At 37.7% G+C, this 20,228-nt stretch overlaps 1 protein-coding gene across 4 annotated transcripts in view; it reads left to right on the top strand.

The window, feature by feature from the left end:
- Nucleotides 1–20,228, top strand: part of SDCCAG8 (SHH signaling and ciliogenesis regulator SDCCAG8) — a 245,311-nt gene that overhangs the window by 85,906 nt on the left and 139,177 nt on the right. For all 4 annotated transcript variants that reach the window (XM_054501145.2, XM_054501156.2, XM_063667996.1 and 1 more), the window contains exon 12: nucleotides 2,955–3,071. In XM_054501145.2, the coding sequence (XP_054357120.1) occupies nucleotides 2,955–3,071 (117 nt within the window). The remainder of the gene's footprint in view (nucleotides 1–2,954; nucleotides 3,072–20,228) is intronic.

Here is a 20,228-nt window from a genome sequence, read left to right as displayed (position 1 = left end):
CTTACTGTTATCAGGAGGAAGTTTGGAGTAGAAAAGTTTTGTGATTTCAAGAATAATAAAAGGCCACCTAATGGTTACTCAGCAAACATTCAGTTACTGTATGCAGCCCCTTAGTGGGTATTGCATGTACAAGGATGAATTAGACACCAGTCATGGCCTTGAAGAGCTTAAGGGTTAAGTGGCAAAGACAGACTTACAAATAAATAAGAGTTATATTACTTTAATTATTGAATATTTGATAAACCTTGTTTTTCTAAATTAATTAAGAGTGCCTTGTTTTTGCCATAGATAGCATAAGGTTGGTGTTTACAATAATTGCCAAAGACATATACTGACAACTTAAAAGGTGTGCTTGACATAAAAAATCTTCCACTTCCTTTTCCTTTTCAGACTTGGTCATTAAAATAAAGATTCTAATACTACAGGATCTTATTGGTGCTTAAATTTATACTTTAAAATACTACATTGTGCTATGGGCATCACTGGTTTGTGAATCAAGAACTAAAATGTTTAGTGGTCTTTACTGGCAATGATTAAGATACATATTGTAAGAAATACTAGAAGTCCATCTAGATTTCAATAGTTAATTGCTTTAAAACTAAGAAACTAATAAAATCAATTTTTTTTACCACTAAATACACAGGTAATTTGCTTAAAATACTCTTTGCATATTACCTTTTATTCCTCAATCTATTTTCCTAAATTTTGACATATTTGTAATGCCATTGTTGCTCTATAATTCAGTAATTAAAATTAATTTTAACATGTATTAGGAAAGGGAGCCATTTTACCCTTTTTCTTGAGTTTCTATAATTCTCCATTTGCTTTTAGAAATTCCTGTTAGCTAATGTAGAAGTTTAAGAAGCTCAAATTTTTGTGTGGAGATAGGGTGGAAGCGAAGGAATTAGTTCAGAAGGATGAGAATACTTAACCTAGATTTATAGGTGAAAGCTATGATAAGACAGTTTTCAGTTGTTAATGGAGAGGCAGCTTTCTGTTGAAATCAGTACAGCAGAGAGAGAGTTCTCTGTCTCAAGAACTAGCTGAAAGGACATATGCATCAGAAGAGCGATTGGACTAAATCGCCTTGAAGTTGCTTCCAACGTGGAGATAATATAGTTCTGGTTCAATTTAATGTGTTAATTTATTTGAAATAGAATTTGAGTGCTGTGGATAAACATAGCAAATGCTGAACTGAAAGTAGTAAAGCAGGGAACCGTATGAGTAAAATGAAGGGATAAAATAATTTTAAATAAGACCTGATGCTTAAACAGTTTTTACATAACAAGTTTGTATTGGTGTTGGGTTTTAAACATCATGGTTGTATAATTATTATCTTCTGATGTTATCAATTCGGGGTTTTATTCCATTTTATTCATAGACATAAATAGTAATAGTGAACAATTGAGAAAGAAAATAGAGTATGGCTCCTCATTTTTTTCCTGTCACTCTGAATTTGTAATTTTTATTTAGGTTTAAAATTAATAGTTTTTATACATTTATAATTTTTGAAATGGGAAGAATAAACTCTCTCACATTGAAGGCATTTGAACTTCCAATAGAATTTTTAATAACTTCATTATTGTTCTAACTTTCTGAGGGCTACTGGGGAGAAGCCTGTTGACTTTTTCTTCTGTCTTGTCACTATAGCTTTTAAACGTAGGTTAAATTTATTTTTAAAATTACTTTTAAGGTTCTCTTTTGTTTGTTTGGAGACAGGATCTTGTTGTATTGCGCAGGCTGGAGTGCAGTAGCTATTCACAGACACTACCACAGTACACTGCAGTCCTGAGCTCCTGGGCTGAAGCCATCCTTCTGCCTCAGCCTCCAGAGGAACTGGAACTACAGGCATGCGCTACCATGCCTAGCTTAAATGCGTATAGGTTTTATACCTTAGTCTGTTCTAATACCTCAGTAATGATGAAACTGATTTCTAAAGTTTCCAAAATCATTATTTTTGGAGAAATACCAAATACTTGAAAAGTTCCAAGAAAGCATAACCATGAGATAATATATTAAGAGCCATATATTTGTAAATTAGAAGCCAACTTAGCTGACTTGTACATTAATTGAACTTTCTATAGGTTCTCAGTTCTCTCAAAAGGCCCATAATTTGCTTGTTTAGATTTATCTACTGATTACACTTTTCAAATATATTTCCATTTCTGTAGCAGTCCTAGATTCGAAAAAATAAATAAAACAAAGTTCTTAGTGTTAAGTATAGAGGATGATACACAACACTTTTAAGATACTATGTATGTTCATTATTGATGCTGTATTACAATTATTTCATTTAAATGTGTATTTTCCTTTTATATTGAATGTTACAGTCGTAAGTGCATGGTGTGCTTAGTTCCAGTCTATGGCTTTTGCCAGAAAATCTTCCTTAACTTGAATACCTCTTATTGTGTATGATAAGATGACATCTGCAAACCTTGCAGTCAATGCTGGATATTACAGACCTAAATATCAATAGTATGTCTATCAGCAGACAAAACTTCCTTTATACATTTCCTTTTAAAGAGCATAACTGATGAAGTCTTTAGAAGAAAACTTTGTAATATAGAGTGAATATTTAACTGTATCAATGTGAATGAATAATAACATAGCTTAACATTTTAACTACTAGCTTTACCTATTTAAAGGTTAGATGATAGTGCATTTTGGTTGATAATATGCAATTGAAACTGTTATATAAAATAATATTGGAAATATTACTTAAATTCCTTAGTTATGCATTTATCTGTAATTTCAAGTTGTTAGAATCAATAATCCCTGATGTTGCTTCTGAATCTTAACAAGCTACGTTGAATATTCTAATAGAAAATGGCATTCTTAGAAAAGTTTTGCTGTATTTTATCTATATGACCTCTAGGGGGCACCAAAAGATCTAATTGCAGGCATTGCCTGGTAGATTCCAGCAGGTAATCATCCAGTTTTTTACAATCTAACAGGTGTGTGGAGAAATGCGCTATCAGCTGAATAAAACCAACATGGAGAAGGATGAGGCAGAAAAGGAGCACAGAGAGTTCAGAGCAAAAACTAACAGGGATCTTGAAATTAAAGATCAGGTAAGAGAGGACACAGCATAATTGCAGCAATTACAGATATGAGTAGCATTCTTTCTCAAGTTGATGTTGTTTTATTCCTAATTTATTTATTTGTATTGTTTCTAACTAATGGGATGATCTAGTTTACACTGTTAGGAAAATTTCTTTTATAGTTGCCTAAAATTATCACCTTTCACATGAAATGGTGAGAATACAACAGCATGCATATAAAATTCCAATCTGACAGGTCATAAATATACATTTGGATATGTGTATCTATTACTTACAAAAGTAAAAAGAAATGTTCTAATGCACAGTTTGAACCTAAAATATACATACATAAAGTTCTTGAAAGATGCCAACTTGAATCCAATTTTAAATGAAAAAGTTTAAAATTCGTAAGATGAGATGAGTTGATATGTAAATATGTCAATCAAATTGATTGTTGGCAGAGTGAAACCAGTTTTAACTAAGATAACCATGAATACGTTTGTTCATGAAGCCTAAATACAGTGACATTAGAAATGTTAGTGGATAAAAGCTGCGTACTTTAATTTCAGTTTGAACAGATGTTTTATGTTATATCTTTATTGAGATGAAGTAGATAACTCCAATTTTAGTTGACAACATGGATAAAGTTTTTAGAGAGGCAGTTCTAATAGGCTGACTTTTGATTTTCTATTTTTATGTTACAGTACAGGACCTTGAAGGTTTTCATTCTTTATATTCAATGAAAGCAGGTTGTTTATTCGATTAAAATAATAAGACTGGGTTCTTAGTGTCAATATTTTAAAATAATTGTTTTAGAATTTAGAAGTAGGTCACTCCAAATAAGTGTTTTCAAATATGTTTCTCGTTCGAGGTTTTTCATCATATTTTCCAACATATTTTCTCTTTTGAGCCAATGAAGTCTTTACAACAAATGATACAAAGACAATTGGGAAAAGTATTGAAAATGAAAGTGATAATGAAGATTACAACAAAAAGCTTTTCAAGTCGTAACTGAAATCCTAAGTACTAAATTAAAATCCTGGCAACCAAAGTAAAATTCTGCTTTTGTACCACTATATTTGGTGTTGTAATGGGTTTTACATTTTCAGAAGACTTTTAATTATTAACATGTGCAAATAATGAAACATTTTATTTCATCCAGTTGGGGGCGTGCCTGATAGTGGAATGGAAAATGCTTTCTGTCAGGGACTGAAGGCCTAGGTCTACTAAGTTTATCACAGATAACTTTTCTTTCCTGATATATTGTAATTTTTTTAAAAGGAATCAATATATTGGCATACTTTTGGCCTTTTGTATTATTCTACAGCATTCTGACAGCATAATATTTTGGACTAACTGCAAAAATACATCAGGAAAGAGTCTCAGTTATTTAAAATTCCATTATAATTTTCTAGAGGAATAAAAAATCAGGAACAGTAGGAGTATAATATCACTTGTAAAGGAATAACTTGTTTAGAAGCATTTGCAGTATTAAATCTCATTGTAATGACTCCGTGATGGTATGGAGGCTAAAGTTGCAGGATTTACAAGGAGCAGTTTTCATTTGTAAACATTTTCTGATAATAGTGAAACAATAGTAGTTTTCATAATGACGTTTAGTGGTATGTTTTTAGATACAGATGAGCCTTTTTAGGAGGTCACAGCTTTAGGAATAAAACCTCTGAACAGTTACAAGATGTTTGTGATGTGATGTGAAGTGATGTGCTTGTTACCATTTTTTTTCCCAGACAGAATGTGAGGAAATCTTATAGGTACTCTTTTTAACTATTTTGTATTGAACAGACAGTTTCAGAAAAGAAAGTCGTGGTGTCTCATTCCATGGATGATTTGGAGTAGCAAAGCAGCAATTGTTCTTTGGTCTTTCAGCCATGACCTGACCTTCTGTCTGTGAGACCAAAGAACTACTTTGCTTGGCCACCATCTGCACTCAAGAGAGAAATTTACATTTAACTTTTAAAAGCGGGGCATGTTGAGCATTTATCTGAAATACCTACAATAATATAAAGTAGATTAAATGTTTAAGTGTTGTGTATCTTACAATTCAGCATCACAAGCAGGCTATCTGTAGGTTTGCAAACAAGGTGTTCTTCATAATACAGTCATTTTATTCATATTTTAGTTCTTCTGACCACTTGATACATTTTTAAAGTAGGTGGGAAACTGTGAGATTGGAATGTGTGAGAACAAGAGCTTTTTTGATGTATACAAAATAGGGCAAATGGTTGACCACCAAAATAATTTTCCTTGTGACCTGAGCCTTGGCTCTGGCATAATTAGAAGGAAAGGTTAGGAGAGTAACAATGGCAGCCTCTTCCACCCACTTTCTTCTTTTCTTCTTTATATTGTGTCAGGAACCGATGGGCGGATTATCCTTCCCATCAACTCCTTTGTGTCTCTTCAGCTTAGAGAATTCCTGTCAGCCTCAGAGGATGCTTCTTGCACCAGAAAAAGAGGCATTTGGTATGGAGGAGAATGTGAAATATGCACTTTGATTTTTATTAGAAATTTTTTTAGGCAATGGTTATACACACACACACACACACACACACACACTCGATCAGGGGAATTTAAAAACATATATGAGGGTATAGGGAATATTGTAATGAGTCCTCACATTTCCATCACCTACACTCATCGTTTTGCCAGTCTTCTTCCACAATCCTATTCCATCTATCTCACTTTTTTTCTCTCCACTTCTGTCCTCATTGTCACCTTCATCTTCTTTATCATGTTTTTTCTGCTCCACCTTCTCATCTTCATCTTCTTCCTCTTCTATCTTCTTCCTCTACCTCTTTTTCTTCTTTTGCAGAAGTATTTTAAATGGATCTCAGACCTTATGTTATTTTACTCATAAATACCCGTGTGGATCTATGAAGGATATGTTTACATACTATGTCATTATCATACCGAACAATGGGAACAATACTTCTTTAATATCAAATAACACCCAGCCTATATTCACATTTCTTTGTTTCAAAAATGTTTATTTTACAGTTGATTTATTCAAATTAGGAGAACAAGTATGTTTTTGTATGTTAGAATTATCTGGTGTTACCCTTTTTAATAGGAAATAAACAGAACTCTTAGAACAATTTCATCTTTCTTTGTTGTTGTCTGTTAAATTTTGTACATAATGTTTTGATTGTGCTTTATTTTTATAAAATGCTTCATTGTCATTCTAAAGAGGTAAAATTTAATCCTACAGCAAAGTATGTGAAGGAAATGGCTACCACGCAGCATTCCTGATAATCATATCCCAAAAGGAGCTTCCTAGCATCCGAAACCCCAAATTCGTCATTGATTTCACAGCCTTGTATTTAAGATTTGGAAATGTTGCAGGAAGCCCTAACATTACAAGGATGAGCTGACCTGAAATGAGTGATGCATAAATAGAGTTTTTTTGTCGACTTCCCTTTTGGTAAATGAATCTCAGAAGACGATTCTTTATAGCCGCTAACCTTTGATTAGGGCCCAGTGCAAAGTGAAAATACAGGACCCTTTTGTTCAGAAAGCAGGAAAGAAGTGATATTAAAAAGAACTAAAATATAAAACATTTTCCTTTCTTCTTCAGTCTCTCTCTCCTTGCCCTTCCTGCCTCACCAACCCAGGCTGGACATGCCTTTTTTTTTTTTTTTTTTTTTTTAGGACGGAGTCTCCCTCTGTCGCCCAGGCTGGAGTGCAGTGGCAAGATCTCGGCTCACTGCAAGCTCCGCCTCCCAGGTTCACGCCATTCTCCTGCCTCAGCCTCCCGAGTAGCTGGGACCACAGGCGCCCGCCACCACGCCCGACTAATTTTTTTTTTGTATTTTTAGTAGAGACAGGGTTTCACCGTGTTAGCCAGGATGGTCTCGATCTCCTGACCTTGTGATCCGCCTGCCTGGGCCCCGCAAAGTGCTGGGATTACAGGCCTGAGCCACCGCGCCTGGCCTGGGGCGGGAATTCTTACCTCCCTGTCCTGCTCTAAGATGGCAGGGATGGGCACACTTGACTCAATCCTCTCTAAACACACATTCAGGATTCTGCCAGGGGCAAAAGACACAGCAGAACACACACCTCCCCCAGTGACATACACACCTCCCCCAGTGACATGCCCTGGTCCCACCCTGGGTGGAGGGCCCCACCTCAGCAGCAGGGCAGGGCGGGATAGAGGAAGCTGGAGAGGAGTATATTTCTGAGAACTGCCTAGGGCTGCAGTGGGGCAGTGGAAAGATGAGACCACATATAGGAGTTCAGTCTCCATTGTTCCATCAGAGTACACCTACAAAACACAATTCTAGCCGGCCACAGTGGCTCACGCCTGTAATCCCAGCACTTTGGGTGGCCGAGGTGGCGGATCACCTTAGGTCGGGAGTTTGAGACCAGCCTGACCAACATGGAGAAACCCCGTCTCTACTAAAAACACACAAAAAAAATTTAGCCAGGCATGATGGCGCATGCCTGTAATCCCAGCTACTCAGGAGGGTGAGGCAGGAGAATTGCTTGAACCCGGGAGGCGGAGGTTGTGGTGAGCCGAGATCGCGCCACTGCACTCCAGCCTGGACAACAAGAGTGAAGCCCTGTCTCGGAAAAACACAAAACAAACAAACAAAGCGAAACGAAAAAAAAAAAAACCACAATTCTAGGATACAATTGCTAATAATTTCAAGACATTGACCACAGAGTATTAACCTGCAAGTGTGAGGGCCCTTCTGAACAGCACATATGTGACTGCACTGATCACGTGCCCAAGAAACTGCCATGACCAGGGGGATGGGCAAATGGAGATTTTGCATACTAATATATGTGTATATACCCCCACTTACATATACAGACACATGTGCATATTCAATATGCTAATGTGCCCAGTATTCATTAAAAAGTGTTAGCCAACTACAGCTCATAGGTCAAATCTGGCCTGCTGTCTATGTTACAAATAAAGTTTTATTAGAACTCAGCCATACCTACTCATTTATGTATCATCTATTGCTACTTCCTGCAACAACAGCAGAGTTGAGGAGTTGTTGTAGAGACCATATAGCCCACAAAGCCTAAAATATTTACTGTCTGATCCTTTACAGAAAAAGTTGCCAATCCCTACCAGATGCTTACCTAGTAAGCATCTGACTTACTAGGATGCTGCGCTTTGAGTTTGAAGATCCATGTATCTTAAATAATAACAATGATTTTAGAGTATTTTGCAGTACAACAAATGTGCCACATCTTTAATCTCTTAAAAATCTAATGGCATTACTAAGCGAGTGTATCACTGATAATCATGGCATTCTCTTATTAGTGGCACATGACTTACTAGTGGCTTGGATGGCAGTGTAAATACAGTATTATTTTATATTTACAATTTTGTTTTTAGGTTGGTTCCAATTTTATTTTTCAGAGATAAGAAGGCTGATATAGAAAGCTTTTTTTTTTTTTTTTTTTTTTTTTTTTTTACCGGTATTGTATAAATTATAATTTTGGAGTTGTGGCTACTATTGAGTAGAAAACATCAAGTTTGAAATGACTTTAATGGATCAATCAAAGCAAATATTTAGGGTGGGGTATCTCTGCAAAATAAATAGATCTGAAAATTTTGGCTGGAAAAATGAGGGCAAAAAAGGATTTGAGGGTTGCTCATATCTACAGCAGTGATTCAGCACTTGGACATTGACATTAAGGATGGAGTATAACGACACAGGAATTATCACCTAAATTCAGTTGAATTAACTAGACTGTTGGAAGAAGTGCATCTATATTGTATGGCTTTGTGTAAGGAGAAGAAGGCCTGCCTGCAAGCCCTAAAAGTCAGTCCTTTTTTCTTTCTTTTTTTTTTTTTTTTTGAGACGGAGTCTCATACTGTTGCCGAGGCTGGAGTGCAGTGGTGCGATATCGGTTCACTGCAACCTCTGCCTCCCAGGTTCTAGCAATTCTCCTGCCTCAGCCTCCCAAGTAACTGGGACTATGGGAGCACGCTGCCACGCCCAGCTATTTTGTTGTTGTTGTTGTTTTTTAGTAGGGACAGGGTTTTACCGTGTTGCCCAGGCTGGTCTTGAACTCCTGAGCTCAGGCAATCCACCTGCCTCGGCCTCCCAAAGTGCTGGGATTACAGACGTGAGCCACTGCGCCCAGCCTATGTCAGTCCTTTTTAAAGTTAGAGAAATGTAAAAGCAATAAAGAAACATTGAAGAATTGTACCTTTTACTTAGAGAAGACTTCAACATTGCTTCACATCTTCAAGGATTTGACAGATTATTTCAAAGAAAAAGTTAAACACCTGATTTGAGTATTCAATATGGACAGAACAAGAACAAAGGGATTTAACTACAGCAACTACAAATCACAATAGCCTAAAACAAGAATTTTCTGACAGTAAGAAGATTGAAATTGCTGCAACAGGCCATGGAACCTTTTCCCTGGAAGTTTTAGTTTTAAATAGTAGCAGCAATATGATTTACCTGAAGACCCAGCTCTTGGACCTCTGAGGTCCAGTCTTCTATTTGATTCTGCAAGCGTCCTAGAAAGACATCGTTGTATCTTTTAAAAGCGGATAACAGCAGTGTTAGTCTTTTCTACTTGAAACCTAGCACTTACAGATTAAAGTAAAATCCTGTTCCGTTCTATTCTCTGCTTTATGTCTGTAAAGCTATGTACTCTTTTTCAGAAGGTTTTTGGGGAATATGCTAAGATAATGGATGACTTCTCAAGAGCCAGACTTCAGAAACTTATCCAACTACCACCTGCAGTCTCACTTCTCCCTCTACAAAATGACTGGGAGAGGGGCCATTTGGGCCTGCCTTTGGTACATGTAATCACTCGGTCCTGGTGATGACAGAGTTGCTCTCCAGTATTCTTCACACCCTCTTTCAGTCTGTAGGCTTAGCACATTCTTGTCCCTGCTCTCTACGAAGACAACAGCAGTTCCAGAGGGCTTGGCTTACCCAGACCAGTATGCTAGACACTGGGGGGGTAATAACTGGGAGACCCAGGTCCTACCCTTAGGGAGTTTATATTCTAGTTGAGGAGTCAGAGTACACATTCGAACATGCCTTAAGAATACTTGCAAAGCAGCATATCGACAAGTGCAAATTAATGTAGTGTGAACTTCATGCTGGCTACAGCCCATGAGAGGGAGAATCTGGTTCCATGTGTGTGATGCAATAAAGCTTTTTTATAGCATCTTCTCTAAGTATGCCCTAAAGCATTGTTCAGCATACTTAGATAAATTTGTGTTCTTATCACAGCCTAACCAAGAATTCTGAGAAAATTCTTCAGCCTCACATATGTCTAATAAATCAGCCTCTTTTGTTCTTGTCCTGGATGATGCTTGAATGGGACAAGTAGGATTTATTGGATTATGCAAATAATTTAAAATATGTTCATTTAATAAAAGTCTAAGTTATTGATTGAACTTATTTTTCTAAAACGCTGTACCAAATTACTTTCTTCATTTAAAATCATCATGTTGGTAAAATCACAAAATTAGCAGTAAAAAAATACAATTCAATTTTTCTGCATAAAGAAGCAGTTCCAGATCAATCCTGCGAATAATACCGAGTTGGAGATCATTGGGGCATTTAGCATTTAGTCACTTTCTTAATGATTTAGGCAGTTGTTTTCTGAGGCAGGGTATGTATACCTCATTCATAGAAACACTGAGTTTTCAATTAACATGCTCAAAAAAGAATCTATTAATTTCTACTTGTTATTTGATTTTCCAACAAAGCTGATAATGCGATTTAACATAATAATTTATTTTACAAAATCAAATATGTAAGCAGAGACAACACATCTGAAAATAGCAGCAATTTAGGTATATTTAGAAGATAAGAGTACAAATAGGAAATAAAACAGGCTTTCTTAGAAATAACATGCCTTATAGGAGAAACATTAAGAATAAATGTTTGCCTTTGGATGGGAATATAAAACTGTAAACTGGACTCTAAGAATATTCCTGTGTGCCCTGAAGAAATATAATGTTTGCTATATTTTCAGTTTCAGTGGATGACAGGTATTTTGGTTCTTTGAACGTTTTTTTGCATGCTTGTTTTGACTGTAAAAGTTGACTTACCAGCCAACTGCCAACTTGCAAAGTGCCTTCTCAGGTACCAACTCTGCCGTTCTTTCTGGTAGCTACCAGGTAGTGACAGTTCTTTAAATGTGTCCATGCAGCCCAACAAGCTGAGAGACATTAGACATAAGACAACTACATATGCTTTCTTTTTGTTTATAGTCCAGAAATATTAGTACCAATATCCAATATAAATATCACTAATTACTACATATGTATACATTTAAAAACATTTATTGTATAAACATAAGCACATTAACAGAAGCCAGTAATTCCATCACGCAACAGTGCAAATTGTTTTTATTTTTCTGTTTTACCTTCCACTTTTTGTACATATGCATCTATAATATTTGCAAATATAAATAGATTCTAGTTTTGGTTTTTGCTTTTTTCATTTAACATTATCTTAAGCATTTTTTCTGTGTTGCTCCTTATTCTTCATAGTGATCACTTTACTGTGGCCATTTACATATACCTGTAAGGGAAAATGATAGTAAGTTAGATGTTGAGAACAGCCACTATCACAGATTTAGAGCCCTTTTGCCCTAAACTTCATATGTTACTTTAATCCAATAACCATATATTATGTGCACTCTACTTGGCTATAATCAATTTATGTAAGAAAGGAGTATATAAACCAGGTATGCCAATAAATGTATGTCAAAGAGAATATAGTAACTATCAGCAAAATGCAAAAGGCATGGGAATTTGGGAGGGGAAAGATAACATCCTTGCAGGATGGTTAGAATGTTGCCTAGGGCCAGCCATGGTGGCTGATGCCTGTAATCCCAGCACTTTAGGAGGCCGAGGCAAGCAGATCACTTGAGGTCAGGAGTTCGAGGCCAGCCTGGCCAACGTGGTAAAACCCTGCATCTACTAAAAATACAAAAATTAGCCAGGTGTGGTGGCGGGCGCCTGTAATCCCAGCTACTCGGGAGGCTGAGGAAGGAGAATTGCTTGAACCCAGGAAGCGGAGGTTGCAGTGAGCTGGGATTGTGCCACTGCACTCCAGCCTGGGCAACAGAACAAGACTCCATCTCAAAAAAAAAAAAAAAAAAAAAAAGAATGTTGCCCAGCACGGATAGAAGAAGGAATTTATTTGGTTAGAAGGTTCAACATGGCAGCTTGAGCAAAGGAATGGGGGTGAGAAAGGAGGGTGCATCCGAGAACATATGTGTCTTTTGATTCCATAGCATTTTTGTATAACTGACCTCCATATTTCAAGTGCCACTTCTCTGTTGTAATAGATTGCTCATAGAAAATGGGTTTCAGTAACAGAATCCCAATATAATTGTCTACTTATAATATACTGTATGCCCTGCAGTCAGGCATGGAAGTCATGTTGTCGTTTGGGAATGTATGCATATGTATTTCATTTGCTTTGTAGTAGTTTTTATGTAATGGAAAAATTTTAAGACTTTTCAAATTTCAGATAACATAAATAAAACATCATTTTATTTACAGTGTTAGAGTCATATGGGATTGTTTTCCTAGAAATAAAGAATTGACAATTGTCTTGATTTGTGGAAGATTAGCACATGACTGTTGATGAAAGGTGAAACACAGATCATACAGGGTACTACTTTACTTAAGGACCATGCGTACAAAGACTTGACTTTCTGATTTGGCTTTTCCAGCTAACTTCCTGAGCAAACCTCTCAGAGCCTCAGTTTATTTCCCAGTGAAGTGAGAAGCTTGGACAAGTGGTAGCAAAAGTTTTCTCTAGCTCTAAATTCTTACATTTCTAGAAACACAGGAAATATTTCTTTGCCCCTCTTAATTGTGAATTAAATATTCATAAAATCAATAGAAATTCCATGGAGCCTCCAGTTTTATTCTGTATTTTCCAGTTATTCACTCTCACTTTATAAACATGACACTTTTGTTAAGATTATAAAAATGAATTTTGACTGTCATCTGCAATTTTAGATATTTTCGTTATCATTGGTAATAGAACATAAAATGTCTAGCCTTGTAAAGAGTTAAGTTTACTTACAAGACAGACATCATCTAATTTGCAACAAGGATTAAAGCCCCACTCTGAATTAAAATTTCAGTTCTACTGGAAAGATCTGAGGCACTGGCAAACTGTCAAAGGTAGTATTGTGCGAGAGTAGCCAGCTTTTGCAAGACCTGTGAAAGTAAATCTCTTCGGCCAGAGTTTCTTAGGTATGTGAACTTATGATGATCAGGAATACATTGGTGGATTCCCACTAGAGAAATGCACCATTAATAGTTAATGCTTTCACTTTCTGTTTTCACTTGGTGCCCTCATAAATGCAAGCATGGAATGAAAAGCTGTGGTAGTTCTGGACATAGATGACCTAGAATATAATCATCTTAAGATTTTGCTCTGGGGGTTCTTTTTAAAATAAATCATCAAAATGAAACCAAAAACAATTTTGCAATTGTCTTAGAGGTTTTACAGATCCCTGGCATGTTTTTCTGACCCTCACTGGAGTTCAGTGTGAGACAGACCACGCTACAAAGAGATTCCTGATCTAACTCTAGGCTGCTCATGAGTGTTAGACACACAGTGTGAGACGGATCACCCTACACAGAGATTCCTGATCTAACTCTAGGCTGCTCATGAGTGTTAGACACACAGTGTGAGACAGATCACCCTACACAGAGATTCCTGATCTAACTCTGGGCTGCTCATGAGTGTTAATGAGTTGCAAGGTGTTTCGAGTTTTCATATTACTCTTCTTAACAGATGGTCAAGTTAATTTAACTCTTTTTGGTGTTAACATCTGTACTTAAGTGGATTCGTTACACTTACATTTAGGAAAAAGACAAGAAAGCTGCAGGGTCTTTATTTCTGGCCTGCCTTCTGCCATCCCTGAAAATTTCTGGAGTTCCCTATAGGAATGGAAAATTCTTTGTATAAAATCTCTCTACTTACAACTGAAGTCCTGATACCTTCTCTCTCTCTCTCTCTGTCCCCCACCCTCTCTCAATGCTAATAAATTATACAAGTAGTAGTATTAGCCTTTCTTTACGAGTCAAGCTGTCATTGAAAGTTCCCATTAAAGTGCAAGGGGATGCTCATATCTTTATAGAAAGTGTGGCCACCAAGGAAACAAGGGAGATAAAAATAAACTTTTAAGGAGATCTTAAGATGGAAGAGAAAGAATTGTTCTACTCGAAAGATTATTTCAAATGCTACCTTTTCTGTTGGACTCTTCTTTCTTTCTTTCTTTATTATTAATATTATTATTTTTGGATTTGGGGTTTTACTCTGTTGTCCAGGCTGGAGTGCAGTGGCACAATCTCGGCTTATTGCAGCCTTGACCTCCTGGGTTCAAGTGATCCTCCCGCCTCCACCTCCCAAGTAGCTGGGATCACAGGTGCATGCCACCACACCCAGCTAATTCTTTTTGTATTTTTTTGTAGAGTCAGGGTCTTGCTATATTGCCCAGGCTGGTTTCGAACTCCTGAGCTCAAGTCATCCCTCCACCTCTGCCTTCCCAAGTGCTGGGACTGCAGTCCTGGGCCACTGCGCCTGGTGTGGACTCTTCTTTAGCTTGCTTAGAATGTTCTGCAAAGAAATCTGAATTCACTCATATGGAGAGGTGATTGTCATATCCTAGTTTGCATTAGAAACTTTAGGGTGTCATTTTCAACTAAATTTATCATAGAACTGTAGGAGGGTCAGTGTTTCTTCCCTAATTTACTGAAGGTCCACTATGTGTATAGCGAATTAAGCTATGCAAGGTTTTATATAATAAGAACCAGACATGTTTCATTTTAAAGGCAGCATCAACACAGACTAACGAATAGGTCAAATATCTGTATGTATTTTTAAATATATACGTAGATATATAGCTTTCTATATATCTTATTAATCTATAACCTTACTGTGACTTATTGATGATTTTTCTTGAGCAGATCCTGAAGTTTGAAGTATCTCAGTGCTGAATTTGACATACCATGGACTTACTTCAATGGCTAGGAGAGCAAGAAAGATGCTAGAATTATCTTTAGTTATAAAAACAAGAAGAGAAAAGAAAAGTAGCGGCAGAGGGGGATGGTGGGGGAAGTGGGAAGAGAAAATGGGAAAGATGTTAGAGGAAGACATTCTAAAGGCATTTATACTAAGAAGAATTGGGCTTTTTTTTTTTTTCCTGTTTATACTGCTTCACCTTAAACTATAACTTAGAAGAGGCAAACATGACCACCTATCTATCAATATAATAATGCATCAGGATTTTCGGAAGGGAACCACAATAATGGATTTTAAAAAACTATTACTGGTATGAAAATCCCTTTTCCCCTACAACCACTGCTGATTGTCGAAAATAACTTCATGCCAGACATGGTGGCTTACTCCTGTAATCTTAGCACTTCAGGAGTCCCAAAGCAGGAGGATCGTTGAGCCCAGGAGTTTGAGACCAGCCTAGCCAACATGGTGTGACCCCATCTCTACAAAAAAAAAAAAAAAAAAAAAAAATCAAAAAATTACCCAGGTATGGTGTCATGTGCCCGTAGTTCCAGCTACATGGGAGGCTGAGGTGGGAGGATCATTCACACCCAGAAGGTCAAGGCTGCAATAAATTGCATTCATGCACTGCACTGCAGCCTGGGCAACAGAGCAAGACCCTGTCTGAAAAGTAATAATAATATATAATAATAACTTTATGTACCTTGGCATTTTTCAGAAGATGCTTCTTATCCACATAGCAATGGAATTTATGAAGGAAACTTTTGGGCTGGGCGTGGTGGCTCATGCCTGTAATCCCAGCACTTTGAGAGGCCGAGGTGGGCGGATCATGAGGTCAGGAGATCGAGACCATCCTGGCTAATACGGTGAAACCCCGTCTCTGCTAAAAATACACAAAATTAGCCAGGCGTGGTGGCACACGCCTGTAGTCCCAGCTACCCCAGAGGCTGAGGCAAGAGAATCGCTTGAACCTGGGAGACGGAGGTTGCAGTGAGCTGAGATCGTGCCACTGCACTCCAGCCTGGGCAACAGAGCGAAACTCTGTCTCAAAAAAACAAGGAAAAAAAAAAAAAAGAAGGTAACTTTTGTCTTTAGTCTTTCCTATTTCAATGGCCACATATAAAGGATGGAAGGAAGGGCCTCAGATAATAAAGAGCAATGGCTTGGTGGGCACTAAGGGTCAAAAAGACTTTAATAACTTAGTCCACCTTCTCCGTTCTGTATATGATTAGACTGTGAGTCAGCTGGGAGTAATGAACTTATTTCCATGCAGCCATTTATTTAACTAATAGTTAGTGATAACCTATTATGTGTTGCAAACAAATAGGCACAGGGGTTGCAATGAAAAATAAAAATATATTTACTGCTCTTAACAACTCTTATAGTCTGGTGAGGAAGTTAAATGTGCTGGGGGCTCGGCGAAGGGTGTGGCCTACTGTGGCAGGAGAGGGTCCAGAAAGATTTTACACATTTACAGTCAATTGATTTTCAGCAAGGATAATAAAACTCAATAGGGAGCGAACAGACTTTACAGTAAATGGTGCTGGGAAAACCTGATACCCACATGTAAAAGAAAGAACTTGGGTTCCTACCTCATAGTGTAGACAAAAATTAACTCAAAATGGATGAAAGACTAAATGTAACAGCTAAACTTAGAAAACTCTTAGAAGAAAACATAGGCATATATCTTAGTGATTTTGGATTAGGTAATGGTTTCTTAGGTATGACGCCAAAAGCACAAAGAACAATAGAAAAAAATAGATAAATTGAATGTCACCAAAATTAAAAACTTTTGACCTTTAAAGAACATTATCAAGAAAAAAGACAACCCACAGAACGGGAGAAAATTTTTGGTGACTCATGTATCTGATAAGAGACTTGTATCTAGGATATGTAAGGTACACTTACAATTTAATAATAAAAAGACACCTCAATTTTTAAATGGGCAAAAGATCCAAATAGACTTTTTTTAAAGAAGATATGTTAATAATAACTATATTATTAACAAATGATTAATAAACATGTGAAAAGATGCTCAACATCATTAGCTATCAGGAAAATGCAAACCAAAACCAAGATGAGAAGCCATTTCACATCTACTTTGGATAAGTGTAATAAAAAAGACAGATAATAACAAGTGTCGGTGAGGATGTAGAGAAACTGAAACCCCCCCATAAGTTGCTGGTAGAATTTAAAGTCATACAGGCTGAAAAACATTCTGGCAGTTTCTCAAAACGTTCAACATAGAGATATCATATGACCCAGCAATTCCAGTCCTGGGTCTATACTCAAGAGAAATCAAAACATGCTACTCAAAAACTTCTACATGGATGTTCATAGCAGCATTATTCATAGTAGCCCAAAACTGCCAACACCCCAAATGTCTATCAACTGATTAATGGATAAATAAAATGTGGGGTGTGTGTATATACATACATATTACATGGCAGTAAAAAAGAATGAAGTAACGATGCATTCTACAGCATGGTAGACTTACAATTGAAAACATCATGTTAGATGAAAGAAGCCAGTCACAAAAGACAACATATTGTATGATTCAATTTATATGAAATGTTTAGAATGGGCAAATCTATAGAGACAGAAAGATTAGTGATTGTCCAGGTCTGCAATTGGGGACAAATGGGAAGGACTCCTGATGGGCATGGAGTTTCTTTGGGGGTGATAAAATGTTCTAGAATCGATTGTGGTAATAGTTGCACAACTCCGTGAATGTACTAAAAACCATTCAATTGTATACTTTCGGTGGGTGAATTCTATGGTGTGTGGATGATCTTAATAAAGTTGTTATTTTAGAAAAAAAAGATATCATCCGAGTCATATTTTAGCCCAGTCTGGAGGGAGCAAGAGAATGGGAAGTGAAGGCCATTCAGGCAAAGAGGACAGAGTCACAAAGGCACTGTTCTGTGTGCACCTGGAGGGCACAAGTGGGTGCAACAGATAAGGAGGGAAAGACAGAGCCCCACAAAACTGAAATGACATGCCAGAAGTGGCTGTAAGGTCCTTAAAGTCAGGGTCTTAGCTTACCCTTCATCATGTGTCCGGTACTCAGCACAGAGGAGACCTACTGCAGATATTTATCTGTTGATTGAGTGAATGCATAGTGAGCTAAGAACAAACCTTAAATACTTAGTGATAGTACCTAAATGAGATGACTGAGCTTCTCACTCCTAGGTCAGTCTTTGTTGTGCTATGTCTGATGGAAAGTTTTAGAATCAAGATGAGAATAACTCCTTTTATAATGATATTCATATTTTAGCAGTTGTATGTGTTGAAAATGTTTGATCAGTCTTTTTTATATTTAGTTGTTCTAGTAAGTATGTAATGGTATCTCATTGTGCTTTTAATTTTCATTTCCCTGGTGATGAATGGTACTGAGCATTTTTTCAGATGCTTTTCTTCTGTCCATATATCTTCACATATGTCCACTGCTACCGTCTAGTTCAAGGTACTGTCGTCTTCAGCTGTGTTATTGCAACAGTCTCTTTTTTTTTTTTTTTGAGTTGGTGTCTCGCTCTGTCACCTAGGCTGGAGTGCAGTGGCGCGATCTCGGCTCACTGCAAACTCCGCCTCCCGGGTTCACGCCATTCTCCTGCCTCAGCCTCCCAAGTATCTAGGACTACAGGCACCCACCACTATGCCCGGCTAATTTTTTTTTTAATTTGTATTTTTAGTAGAAATGGGGTTTCACTGTGTTAGCCAGGATGGTCTTGATCTCCTGACCTTGTGATCTGCCCACTTCGGCCTCCCAAAATGCTGGGATTACAGGCGTGAGCCCCCATGCCCGGCCAGCAACAGTCTCTTAACTGGGGCTCCCTGCTTCTCCTCATCTAGCCCTTTCACAGCATAAGGACCAGAGAAAGTCTGTTAAACCTATATCAGCCAGGCGAGGTGGCTCACTCCTGTAATCCCAGCACTTTGGGAGGCCGAGGCACGTGGATCAGGAGGTCAGGAGTTCAAGACCAGCCTGGCTAAGATGGTGAAACCCTGTCTCTACTAAAAATATAAAAATTAGCCAGGCGCGGTGGCAGGTGCCTATAGTCCCAGCTACTCGGGAGGCTGAGGCAGGAGAATTGCTTGAACCTGGGTGGCGGAGGTTGCGGTGAGCCGAGATTGCACCACTGCACTCCAGCCTAGGCAACAGAGTGAGACTCCATCTCAAAACAAAACAAAACAAAACAAAAAAAACAAACAAAAACCTATGTCTGATCTTGTCAGCCTTCTGAAACCATCCAGTGGTTCCTACCTCAGTAACAGTCAAAGGCAAAGTCAAACAGTGACCTACAAGGTGCTAACCAGTCTGTCCCCACAACCACTTCAGAGCCTTTGGACTCCCTCTTCTCTTCGCCGGGTTCTCTGGGATATCCTGTGGATCACAAAATAACCCTTCAAGTCATCGCTGAAATCATCTGTGTGAGACTTTCCTGACTACCTTGTTTTACGTTGTAAACCAGTTTCCAAGTACTCCTGCCCCCTTTCTGCTTTATTTTACTCCATATCTTACTCATTTGTTTATTATCATCTTTCCTTAACGCAACCTTAGCTTCATAAAGTTATGCCCTCTTTAGTTCATACTCCGCACATTTGCAAAAGCAAAATGTGAATTGCATTGCATTGCTCTTTCATTTAGCAATTTGGAATGGCTTCCCATTTGCATTTAGAAACACGAGTCCAAACTCCTTTCTACAGTTTACAAGGCCCTGCATAATCTCTCCACTGCCTGTCTTTCCACCCTCTTCTCATCCACCCTTCCCCTCTCCATTCAGTGGAGCCTCCGTGGTTTGCCTTTAGCTTCTCAGACATGCCACGGCCTTCGGACAAACATCTTCCACATATATTCTTTCCCACTCTTCCTTTGCTTAACCAGCTCTTTTTCTTTCTTTTGATTTCCAATTCAATGTCTTTACTTCACTGGCTACTAATGTATACTCTTATTCTCTCACAGCACCTCATTCCCCTCGTTCATGGCGCTTATTATAAGTTTTTTATTATTTTATTGTTCATTTGCTTTTAAACAATCAGTTTCTTCCATTAGAATGTAGGTTGTTTGAGGACAGAGACTTTTACTTGTCTTGTTCTCTTTTGTATTCAGTGCCCCGGTGCCCTGATTGCAATTAGGGTCACAGTAACCGGATGGATAGGTGGGTGCAGAGATGGCCAAGTG

The sequence above is a fragment of the Pongo pygmaeus genome, chromosome 1 (genome assembly GCF_028885625.2).
Source record: "Pongo pygmaeus isolate AG05252 chromosome 1, NHGRI_mPonPyg2-v2.0_pri, whole genome shotgun sequence".
NCBI classification, from domain to species: Eukaryota; Metazoa; Chordata; class Mammalia; order Primates; family Hominidae; genus Pongo; species Pongo pygmaeus.
This window is presented reverse-complemented; position numbering and strand designations above follow the sequence as displayed.